The sequence below is a fragment of the Adiantum capillus-veneris genome, chromosome 1 (assembly GCF_014529385.1).
Source record: "Adiantum capillus-veneris isolate H3 chromosome 1, ASM1452938v2, whole genome shotgun sequence".
NCBI lineage: Eukaryota > Viridiplantae > Streptophyta > Polypodiopsida > Polypodiales > Pteridaceae > Adiantum > Adiantum capillus-veneris.
Window position 1 is genome coordinate 14,775,758 of NC_140931.1, and position 12,704 is coordinate 14,788,461.

The following is a 12,704-nucleotide window of genomic DNA, read 5'->3' on the forward strand; positions in this document are numbered from 1 at the left end:
AGTAAATCATCAACATAAAGAACCACAATGAGAAGTACATCACCCTCACGCTTTACATACAATGTGCTTTCTGTTGGACTGTTACGAAAGACTTGTTTGACCAAATGAGTGTCAGCTTTCTCATACCAAGCACGAGGAGATTGCTTCAACCCATACAAAGCCTTGTTACATTTGCACACTTTGTCCTCTTGTGCTTTTATGACAAAACCGTGAGGCTGCATTACATAAACTTCCTCAAATATCACACCATTCAAGAAAGCAGTAACAATGTATGATTGATGTACATCCCAACCAAAATGAGCTGCCAATGCACATAGAAAACACACAGTAGTCATACGACAAGTGGGAGCAAAAGTCTCTTCATAATCTATGCCTTTTTGTTGTGCATAACCCTTTGCAACAAGTCGAGCCTTATGGCGATCCATCTCACCATCCGGCTTGCGTTTCAACTTGTAAATCCACTTCGTACCAATGGCCTTTTTGCCAGGAGGCAAATCACATAAAGTCCATGTGTCATTTTCTATAAGTGCATCATATTCTGATTGCATGGCAGTCATCCAATTTTTTGAATTTTGTGCTTCATCAAAAGTCAGAGGCTCCTCAACATCATGTAAGCTGGACACAGCCAAAGCATAACAATCTGATGCATAAGAAGCATGGCGAGAGCCTGAACGAGTACGACTAGACAAAGGTGTATCCAACTTACTGTCACGCAAACTGTGACCCGTCATTTTGGCATACCTCTAGCCTACTCATTTTCAGCCCTTTCTTCATCAAGTACATCATGTACATCTGCATCAGTAATAGGCTGATCTAGAACATTTTCAGAAACCCCCATAGGCTGTACATTTGCCTCATTGGAACTTACATTCGTATTTCCACCACTGAAAAGAGGCAACAAAGTGTCATAAATGTCCTGTGAGCTTACATTATTGTCTCTAGTACATGACAGTAAGGGCTGAACAGAATCTTCCACAAACACTACATCCTGAGAAACCAGAATACGTTTTGTTTGCGGATGATACAACCTGTAACCTTTGCTTTCAGCACTATAACCAACAAAAATACATTTGACAGCCTTATCATCCAATTTTCTGCGCTGCACTTGTGGCACCAAAGCATATGCCAAACAGCCAAAAACATGCATGTGCTCAATAGAAGGTTTTCTATCATGCCATGCTTCATATGGAGTAATAGACTGCAAAGCTTTCGTAGGACACCTGTTAAGTACATAAGTGGCACACATAATGGCCTCAAGCCAAAAAGAATGCGGCAAAGCTTGACTTTTGACCATACATCGTGCCATTTTCGTCAGTGACCTGTTTTTCCTCTCAGCAACACCATTTTGCTGATGTGTATAAGGCCCTGTACATTGGTGTTTTATCCCACGACTAGCCAAAAATGCATTAAATTCATGAGACATATACTCCCCCCTCGATCAAAACGGAGGGTGCCCATAGTACATTTCGAGACATTTTCAGCCATAGCCAAAAATTGTTTGAAGTACATAAAAACTTCGGACTTCGCTTTAAGCGGCAATACCAATGCATGCCTGGAGTAATCATCAATGAAAGTCACGAAGTATAGGTAATTGCCCAAGGACGGAGTTTGCATGGACCCACAAACATCACTATGTACAAGCTGCAACCTACATGTGACCAGAACTGAACCATCCTTTGGAAATTTAAAACGCTGCATCTTATCCAAAATACAACCTTCATAAACATGTTTGGCAGGTGCTTCAAGAGGTGGCAAAGAAACAACCATATCAGATTTCTGCAAACGTAGCAAACTTGCAAAATTCAGATGACCAAAAGGTGCATGCCAAAGTTTTGCATCTGAAATAGCCCTTGAATCTGCATCAGCATTTACAAAATTTTGTTCACACTTGTCATACAAAGTGAGCTTATACAACCCACGGCACAAAAGCCCAGATGCAATAATTTCATCACCAAAACTGAGATCATGAACTATACATCTGTCATCCACAAATTTGACTACAAGTCCAAGCCTAGCAAGTGCGGATACAGACAAGAGATTCTTCTTGATGCCAGGTACATAAAGTGCATCAACAAGTGTGAAGGAACTGCCATTAGCAGCAGTGAGCACAATCTTTCCAACTCTTTGAACTGAATAAGAGGCGTTGTTGACACAAGTGACTGAATTCCCATGAGGGACTGACTCGAGAGAGATAAACAATTCACGATGTGAGGTAATGTGCTTTGTAGCACCACTGTCAAAATACCACACATGTGAATCTGTAGCAACTGACAAGCATACATCATGGACAGGAGGATTGTAAGTACACTCTGCGCTAAAAGCCCATTCTGCATCAACATCAGCATTACAGTCTCCTTTCACAGAAGACCCAACAATGGATGCATTTGTAGTGGAACCAGCATTTGTAGTGGGACCACCCTCTTTCTTCTTAGCCTCTTTGGCCTTCAACTTAGGACACGACTTGATCAAGTGATCATTGGCTTTACAATAATGGCAACACATCTTCTTTTTGCCCTTATCACCAGAATTGCCAGACGAAGTGCTGCCAGCAGAAGCATTAGGAACAGAATTTTTGCCACTCGCAGCAGAACCATAAGAAGTGGCTACATTACTGTTACCACCCTTTCTTTGAGAAGCAATAAAAACCTGTTCAACTGCACGCTGCATAGTCCCGTTTTTTCTGGAAAGTGACTCTTGCAACAACAATGTGCATAATGCATCAAACTTGACAACTTCAAGATTTCCTTGGGTCATAAGTCTCCAAGTACTAGCAAAAGTCTGGTAGGAATCTGGTAAGGCATCAAGAACAGTCTGCACAAGGGAACTGTCTGAAATGACTTCACCTACAGAAATAAGTTGCTCATTGATATCCTTGACACTAGCAAGGAAAGTGTCCATATCATCTTCCTCATGCATAATCTTCAACTCCAGCTCTTTACGCAACAAAGCAATTTTAGCCTCATTGCGGATTGCATAAAGACCTGCTAGAATATCCCAAGCCTGTTTTGCAGATTTTGCTGAACGGATGTGAGGAACAATGGTGTGCTTCACAAACAACGCAATCAATGCATGAGTCTGCGCATCCTTAACATGCCAACGAGCTTGTTTTGCCGTAAGCAAAACAACTCTAACAACTGCAATCCTTGCAGCAAGACTTGCAACATCCTCAACATCGCCTACATCCTCAGAACCAGGACGTACATCAATGCCCTGCACAATGTTCCATACACCCTTTGACACAAGAACATATTGCATCATATAAACCTACATAGGGTAGTTGTCCCCATCCAACCTGTCCTCAGCAGCAAACATATTGAACACATCTGTGTTGTTGTTGTTAGCCATGGTAAATGCTGCACCTGATGTGAAAATTGTACAAAAATAGGAGAAACGGAGCGGGAACAACCTGTGCTATATAGCACAAACCGTAGAAGACTATAAAGCATTGTTATGCAAAAAACGACACTGACAAAAATTCTGCACAAAATGACGAAATAGCTTGTGCAGTACTGCCTGTAGTGGAAACGGAGGCCGAATTGAGCCCAAATCAAAATTCTGAGCAAACCAAGCTCTTCGAGCTTACCCAAATTTTTTGTCGACCTGCGAATGCTCGCCAAAGCTCACTGAAATCGGAGAAAGTGAGCAGGCGTGTGCTGGAGCAGCTGACGACTAAGCCCGGGAGGACGTGACTTGCTTTGATACCAATTGTTGGAATTAGGGTTGCAGAGAAACACACAGCTTGGAGAAGACGAAGGAAGCTCAAGGCACACAATAGAGAGTGTGTTACTTAGTGTGCAATGGAAAGATAGATAGCCCTAGAGTGATGGGCGTATATACAATGTACGGGGAAAAAACCTCCTAAAGAGGGGAAAAATGCCCCAGCGGTCAGAGTGTGTTCAGACACATCACTACCACATGTATATGGTAACACCCTTACAAGAGGGAGCTTGGAAAGAACTGTGGTTGCTTTGCTTAAAACTGTCTTATTGCCATGGTCAGGTGTCGTTGCTAAAGGCATTTGGAGCTGCAATATCGTCATCCATTTCGCCAAAGTCTAAAAAAAGCTCATAAATGGCCGTCTTACATTCATTCTCCAATGCTGTAGGATTATAATGGATTTTATCTTCCTGAAATGTTTTGTGTTGCTAGGAGGAAGTGGGACTTTTATGGGGCTTTCCATTTTTTTTCTTTACCTGTTCATTTTGTCTTTAAGTTTCTAAAAATCTTTGGTCATCTTAGCATGAGAATATCACATGTGGGTTTCCCACTGGCCCCATGAGAATATAACTTTGTTTCTCAAATAGAACCTATCAGATGATGATTGTATAGAATTGCATGGGCTTCAAGGCCAATTAAGAGTGAAAAGAATGGAAGTCTTCAGCTCTTGCAGAAGAAATCCATATCGCGTGTGGGAGATCGTATGGGCATGCATGGGGCTATGCATGCACATTTGGCTGTGCAACATTAGGGGTAGTGCATGTTAACAACCGGAAGTCCAAGAATTGACTTGCTCATCAAAACTGGCAAGCACAGCAGTGTTAAAGGGGCTATTGAGAGCATGGGCAATGCTGGAGGCCAGGGGCTCAGTGGCCATGTTGCTCATATAATGCACTTTCTTGCCGCCTTTGTCCACAACCCTGGTCCATCCATCTATGGCCAAATTGCCTGTTGCCTCCACCACTATCTGCGCTTGCTTCAGGTTCCCTCTGAACTTGGATGCCTCAGCCAGCGCTACCGCAGCCACCACCTCCTCCATGAGCTTGGCCTACACATACCAAGAAAGACCTACATTATCCAACCAATTTCCACAGGTATAAAATTGAACCCAAGGCATAGTTTTCTGTGTCTCAAAAGCAAACGCAATTGCATGCACTTCTCCCAGCTCAATGATAGAGGGGGGTGCCAACAAATGCTGCGATGATTGTGCCATTTACACAACAGATAACTATAGCAATATGTAGCACAGGGGGCATACCGTGTGGGAGTATCTGTTATTTTGCTTCTCAAGGTCTTGCACCACAAGCAGTAATTTGTGCACAAACCGTGCTTCTGGGGTCTCTTTTTGGATGTCCAGGAGGTTTATGATGCTCTTAACAAGGCTACTGCAGCCAAGAGCATCCAAGGGGAATAGGAAAATCTCAAAATGCGACTCCAAAGTTTTCTTAGCTGCCTGTGGGTCCAAGAAGAAATTGAATTCAGATCTTTTGTTTGTAGATAGAGTATAAACATTCCCCATATCAATGGACTTGTTTGAGTGATTGATAGAGCCACCTGCAATGAAAATCTCCTGTAGAAATCATGGAGAGGAGTTAAAAAAAGTGCTGGGAGACCCTTTCATGACAATCACCTCACAAAAGCTAAAGCTAAGTTTCACCTTGACCATGCTTTGAAGGCTCGACTTCGAAGCAAGAAACGTTGCTATGTTTGTAAGCGGTCCACCCGTAAGAAAAGACACCCTGCTATGTTGCTGTAATGTTTGCTCAATCACCTCTTGTGCTTTTGGCTGCCGACGCTCCGGATGGTTGGTGTCTCTTGGTGCCCCAAATACTGCAGAATTTTCAGCTGTGTACCTGGAAGAGATGCTGGTAGGTTCAAACCAAATTCTATATAAACCTTTGCAGGCTTGAAAGTTCTGAACTTGACAACCAATTACTGGATACACAAACACTTTCACCAAGATTGCTGACTATGTAGGACAGTTATAACATGTTTGCTAATGAGAAGAGGGATATTCCTCTCCCCCGTTGCATGCTCTTTCACCTTCTTGGACTGCGAGGGAGTTCCCTTGCCAAACCAAATAAGGTATCAGAATCAATAAATCCACCAGCGCCATTGGGAATCCACTGCCTGTATTTGCAATTTCCTGTGGTATTCAATGGAGGATAGGCTTGTCCAATGGAAAAAAGCTCCCCTAATCCCACAGGGATTTCATCGCGCCCCATCATATGAAGGATGTCGTAGACAAGATCAATTGTAGCAGCACTTGACCATCCAGTTGCAGATACGGTGATACCCTGGTAATGGTAAATTACACTTTCAGGGAAACAATCAGGGGTGGCAATTTTGATAATGGAAATTTTCAAAGAGTCTAACCTTTAAATCCAAAATGTTCCTTGGCAGCTTCAGTAGGTACAACAGGGTAATGATATCCCCCGGACTTATATCCATATCAAAAATGATTGGAGTCCCAGCATTATTGTCAAGCTCTTTGGCTTTGTAAAGAACTTCTTTATAACATGGATATTGTGTCTCAAAGTTGTAAAGTCCTGTGTGTTTTGGATCATTTAAACTCTGGATCACCATTAAAAACACATGAATACAAAATAACCCCACACAAAACCTTATAGCGAGAAAAACCGCTCACTCACTTCAATGAAACTGGTTTGAAAGAAGAACAAACTTTCATTTGAGCTTGGGCTGGGAAATTTTGCGCTGGTACCAACTTGTATCCTTACACCTTCAGAGCTCTCCTTAGTGTAACCATCCTGTTATCCATAATCAATTGTTTTAAGTAAATGCACTTCATAATATCCGTTTTTGATGTGAGCCCAGAAAGCAAACCTGACATTTTTCCTTTCTGCTGGGGTTCAAGCAAAATGAGTCCTGTAGCCCGGTCTGGACATGCCCACTATGTACACTACCATTTTGCAAGCGGAATCTTGGTACAGCTCTGTCATCAAAACTTGGGTTGCTGCCATCTTGAACTCCATAGGGTGCATTAGACGTTACCACAGTAACCTTCCTGTATCCCAACACACAGTACTTATTTTTTGTAATGCTATAGTTGGTAAGAATGCTCGAGACTGCCACACCAGATGTGAAGGAGTCCCAAAGAAAATATTCCTGAGAAGCTTACAACAATCAGTTAGCATCTGTCTGTTCTCAGCTTTCAGGTTGCAAGTGCGTGAAGAAGGTACTTACTTTGTTGAAATTATCATTGAACCATGTTTCTTTAGTCATGTCTACCACTTGGTAGACGAACTGGGCTTCATATGTGATTTGGTTATCCTTCAACTTATTGAAAAATTCTGCAGTTAGGGGAATTGTATTTGTTGCATCAAGAGGAACAAGGGTTATGGGAAGTCCTGAATGAACGACCTGATAAGCTGCAAAGGGATCTGTAAAGATGTTGAACTCTGCCCAGGGATTAGTGTCATATGCATCAAACAGATTTCCACGGTTTCCACACTGTGTGGGTACACATGTGCTGGGAGGCCCATCTGGGCAGCAGCCTGTGGGGTTCCTCGATTTAACACCGCCACCCATGATAAATATTCTGTCCACAATTTTTTTGACTTCTGGATGTGTCATTAACAAGGTCGCGAAATTTGTATGGGATCCAATGAGGATGACCGTTGTGCGGCCCCGTGAAAGTACTTCCAACATGACTGCCTGTGCTGTTGGCTGCTTTAGGGGCTCGTAGTGTCTTTTTCCCTACAGAGAACAACACCACCTATTTCTTAGCCATTTGTGTTTTCTGTACTGGAAATTTGGATCATTTGAAGATGATGTATTTTGGTCTCATAGGTCTTATGCCTTTTGCAGACGTAAATAAAAATATTTCATTTCATTTCTCTCTCTCTCTCTCTCTCTCTCTCTCTCTCTCTCTCTCTCTCTCTCTCTCTCTCTCTCTCTCTCTCTCTAGGGCTAGGGCGAGCCAGCAAGGGCGAGGGGGAGAAGAGCCAGCCAAGCGCGAGAGGGCGAGCTAGCCAGGGCGAGGGGCGAGGGGGAGAAGAGCCAGCCAAGCGCGAGAGGGCGAGCTAGCCAGGGCGAGGGGCGAGGGCGAGCCAGCAAGGGTGAGGGCGAGTAGAGCCAGCCAAGGGCGAAGGCGATCCAGTCAGGGCGAGGGCGAGAAGAGCCAGCCAAGGGCGAGGGCGAGCCAGCCAGGGCGAAGGCGAGGATGAGGGCAGCCAGCCAGGGCGAGGACGAGGGCTTGGTGACGAGGGCGAGACTGCAGCAACTTACATTGCTCTGTCATATCAACACCAGTGGTGGCAGCTGGTGAGGGCCTTGACTCAATGCTTGCTCTGTTCTTCTCTCTCGGATGGACCAACCAGTCAAGGATGGTGATGCAAGTGGCTTCACCACCCCACAAAAAATGAAAGCGACATTCAAGCGGAGGAACAGAGATAGTATACTCTCGCCAAGCTCTCTACAGGCAAGGTAAACCGTCAGAGTCCAAGATGTTTCAATGATGGAGAGGGTTCAAGTGATGATTAAATCGGAGCTCAGCTTTATGAGAGATGACATCAGGAAAGAGATGTACGCAAACGCAGAGAGTTATAAGAATTCTATGTGTGCAGATATGAGAAAAGAATTGGATAAAGCGATGCTTGGTAAGCATGATGAGATGTATCTATCTGTGAAAGGGGAGATGCAAGCTCTAATGCGGGCAGAAGTGAATGTAATGGAATGTATTATGCAGAAAAAGTTGGATGAGGCAATTGCAAGCTTTGAATCTTGGAGAACCAATGTGGAAAAGTGCATGAAGGAAAAGGATGCAGTGATTGAAGAGCTTAAAGGGGGACTTGCAGCTTGCAAAATTATGCCCAAAATGGAGGGGGGAAATCAGCCCTCGACGCTAAAGGATCTCGAAGAAATTAAGGAGCAGGTGAAAACTCTGCGCGAAGGGGAGGAACAAAACTCGAAAGAGGCTTCCTCATGGGCGGAGCGCCTTTTTAAAACGCAGGAGAAGGTTGACGAAGCAGAAAAATGGATTGAAGGTGCAAAGAAAGGGAAGGCCCGGATGCCAGAAGCCGCACAGACTTCTACCATCATCAATATGACCATTGAGGAGGAACAGAAGAGGAGGAATAGAGCCCTCCATGTGCATATTACTGGTATCAAAGACACCGAAAATGTAGAAGAAGTGAAGGAACTCTTGAAACGAATGGGCATCCCGGAACCTATACACACAAGTGCTTGGAGAGTAGGAAAGAAGGGAGTAGATGAGAAGGGAAACGTCAAAGAGAAAGCACTTATTGCTTTTCCTGACTTTGGAAACAAGGAAGGAATTCCTGAAGAAGAGACCAGTACTTAAGAAAACTGGGATATTTATGGGGGATGACCTTACTTTAGCACAAATAGCACATATGCAAGAGTTGATGCCAGAGATCAAAGCAGCAAGGGAGAAGGGAAAAATTGCCTTTTATAGAGGAGGGAAAGTAGTGGTTTTGGAAATACGCACAACATGACGGTGCGAGACGTATGGGACCACACTCCGGATGGCGGCATGGAATTGTAATGGATCATATAGGCTGGATGTGGGTGCCTTTGAGGATAGCTTCAGAGATAGAGACATTGTCTTTTACTCAGAGACACATCAGAAATATCGACAGTTGATGCTGGTTATTCATGGGAGACGGCTTGTCGGCTAGACACTAGATCCCAGCATGGGAGTCAAGGTTCAGGAGGGGTAGCAGTCTTATTCAGGGAGGAGTTGTAGCTGCTATTACAGATTGTCCGGAGAGATGACCAGGCGAGATACATGTGGGTGAGACTGAGAGCTGAGACGGGCAGATTCTTATACATTGTTGTGTGCTACTTTCCCCCTAACACATCAGTCTATACCTCACCTAGAGGGCAATCCCCTTTCTCTATACTTGATGATGGCATATGGGAGTTTTCTAGAGATGGAGATATCATTCTCTTGGGAGACTTTAATGCCAGGACGGCCAACTCCCAAACGGTATTTTATGATACCTCGGAGGAGATGCTTAGAGAGATGGATATATCGGAGATGGAGCTTGACAGACACTCACAGGACAAAGAGCACACAGAGTATGGGAGATATCTCATGGAGATGACGACTACGCATGGTTTGGCCATACTTAATGGCATAGAGATTTTTCCTTTGTCTAGGGGATTCACATGCTTTCCACACAGACATGGGGCCAATACAGTGGACTATGTCATGACTTCACCGAGCTTCATCTCTAGTATTCAGGATCTCAGTGTGGGACCTAGACCTGTTGGAGTAGCAGTGGACCATGCTCTCCTGACTTTTTCGGTCTCTTTCTAGTATAGCGCCTTTCAGACAACACGGAGGATTGCACACACACGATATACTTTTACACCAGAGACGGACTCAGTCTATGTGGAGGAGATTTACAGGCGGATGTGGACAGCCGAGCCTGTATATACAGTGGAGGACATCACCACTCTATTGACGGAGATCTTGCATGGGGCAGCAGCAGAGGCATACCCACACACTCAACCAGATCAGAGAAGACGAACGTTCTGGGAACATGCCTCAGAATAGTTGGTATGATGAGGAGTGCAGAGAGATGAGAGTTCAGATTCAGAGCAAGCTTATACTTGGAGACATTACATATAGACAGTCTCAGATTGCCCTTCGACGTTTAGTGCGACGGAAGAAGCGGGCCTTTTTAGCCCAGATGGAACGTGATTTGTATCAGCTCTTTTTGAGTCGAGATTCAGGTGAGGCCCGGCGTCTCTTCCATGAACACTCACCTCCTCCAGTGATTACTTCTCTCGAGATTTGGGGTCAGTATGCAGCATCATTATATACAGTACCTGGGCAACCACCATTACCAGACCCTGTAGAGCCATGCCCAGCCACTAGTACCTTCTTTGCCACTGAGATGGTGAAGAACGCCATTGATAGGATGAGGACTAGGAGAGCATATGATCATGAGGGTTTGGTGGCAGAGCACTTGATACATGCTAGAGATTTACTGTCAGAGGTTCTTGCGCGGTTGTTTAACCGTGTCATGTGTGAGGGACTACCCGAGTCTTGGAGATTATCTACTATTGTACCTCTCTTCAAGGCAAGGGACCCCACGGTGCCAAGGAACTACCGTACTATTATGATAGGGCACACATTGGCACCGTTGTATGCATCCATTCTTGAACAGCAACTGAGTAAATGGGCAGAAAATGAGGGCATACGAGCTGCAGGACAGGCTAGATTTAGGAGGGGTTTCTCCACTTTGGACCATATTCTTACACTCAGAGCCATTATTGAGGAGGGTCGGGCACATGGAAGACGGATGTATTGTTTTGAGAAAAAGATCCTTCTATTAGTTAATGAAAACTGCCCATAGGGCTACATCCACCTCTGCAAGAGAGGGCTACAACAAGCATGGTGGGGAGACTCTCCCAATGAAAAAACAGCATATGTACAATGGGGCTAAATCAAGAGATGGGAGGAGGGAAAAGCCACACAGGTGGACAGTAGTGCCATCTGAGCACCCCCTGGACCATGGAGTAGAACGGCCCAAGGCGCCAGAGTCGAAGGAAAGCCTCGCGGCGCTCCCGCATGCGGTCGGAGCTGCCCTGTAGTCCCTCAAGCTGTCCTCTGAGAGTATGGATCAGCTCTAGCCAAAAGTCACGAACAGTCTCTGCTGGTGGTACAAGGCGAGCCTCAAAGATGCGGAAACAACGGGCCCGCCAGATGAACCAGAGAGCTAGGCCGCTGATGAGCTCCCAACACTCCGCTCTCTCACTGCTCCACTCCTGTGGAGTAAGGTCTGTAGCAGGCTGGAGTGTAGGTCGACCCCCCTGTATCACTATCATCTTGCTGGTGGAAGATAGCTCAAACTGAAGTGCCGGGCCCGTGAGGGTGGACCAAGCCGCTGCCCCCCAAGTGTACTGTCGAGCCGTGGAGAGGGCAGGCATCAGCCGAAGAACTCGTAGCCACACCTGCTGGGCCGGGGGACAGTCCCAAAGACAGTGACGCTGACTCTCCACCAACTGGTCACAGGCTGTACATGCGGCCGAGAGACCACTATGTACAAGCCAGCTCCCTACTGCTGTGGCTCTGTGTGCAACCAACCATTGGAACAAGGTGACACGCCTCGGCTATCTGGATTCCCACAGCCTCTGCCAAAAAGCTGCCAAGAACTCAACTGTGAGACCCTCCTCCTGCCAATGACGTGCTGCAGCGGGGCGGGCCTCACTCTGTGCTGCAAGTATATGACGTCCAAGCCGAACGGTGTACTGAAAGAAAGGGACTCCTGGGCGGTCTGCAGAAGAGAATGGGTCCCTCCATAGCCACTCACCAGGATCCCACTGTACTCGTGCCAGTGGACAACACTCCCAAGCCCATGGCCTCCAGTGTCCTGTCTCAAGAGCTGCTGGGTCAGGGTCTATGACGCAAGTCCTCCCACAGATGCCCACAACTCGGATCCTCTGGAAACAACACTCTGCTACCTGCGGGGCCTCTACTGCAACTCTCTGTAGTCGTCCCCCACCCTGAAGCTCGAAGAACAGGGCTGGGACAGTCTCTGAGCAAGTCCTGACTGAAATGAGAACCTCCAGTCGTGTGAAGGCTCCCATCCACCGGGGTGCTATTGGATCGAGAGGCGTGAGCCAGTCAGCTGGAACTGACTCTGAGATGTCCTGACACATGCTCTGAACCCCTCTCATGCCCTGTAGCTGGACAACCTGCACCTCCTCTGACAAACCTGTGAACTCTAGCCAGTCACCTAGAGAGCGCGCTGGACCTGCTGCCATGGGACCCCAAGAAACATGAGGCCTACTCCCAACCAAGTGGCCTCGCTGAGTGCTAACCATGGGGTTCCAGACGAGGGGCTGCCGTAGGCGCTCCTCCGTGCACGTCGGCTGTCTCTGCTCTAGGCCACGACGTAATAGCTCCCAAGAACGAAGCAGACTCACAGCAAATCGGTCCTCCAGTCTCCTGCTCAAACCAACTCAACGCAACTCTGTAAAGATCCATCTGG

General features: G+C 46.0%; 1 protein-coding gene across 1 annotated transcript in view; it reads right to left on the reverse strand.

The window, feature by feature from the left end:
• Positions 1-4,210: 4,210 nt before the first annotated feature.
• Positions 4,211-12,704, reverse strand: part of NSH3 (inosine-uridine preferring nucleoside hydrolase family protein) — a 110,837-nt gene continuing 102,343 nt past the window's right edge. Inside the window, exons 4-11 of the mRNA XM_086514368.1 lie at positions 6,922-7,434; positions 6,562-6,843; positions 6,369-6,485; positions 6,094-6,291; positions 5,761-6,014; positions 5,375-5,570; positions 4,976-5,287; positions 4,211-4,765 (exon numbers count right to left, since the gene is read on the reverse strand). Coding sequence (XP_086370494.1) covers positions 4,481-4,765; positions 4,976-5,287; positions 5,375-5,570; positions 5,761-6,014; positions 6,094-6,291; positions 6,369-6,485; positions 6,562-6,843; positions 6,922-7,434 — 2,157 coding nt within the window. The 3' untranslated portion in view covers positions 4,211-4,480. The remainder of the gene's footprint in view (positions 4,766-4,975; positions 5,288-5,374; positions 5,571-5,760; positions 6,015-6,093; positions 6,292-6,368; positions 6,486-6,561; positions 6,844-6,921; positions 7,435-12,704) is intronic.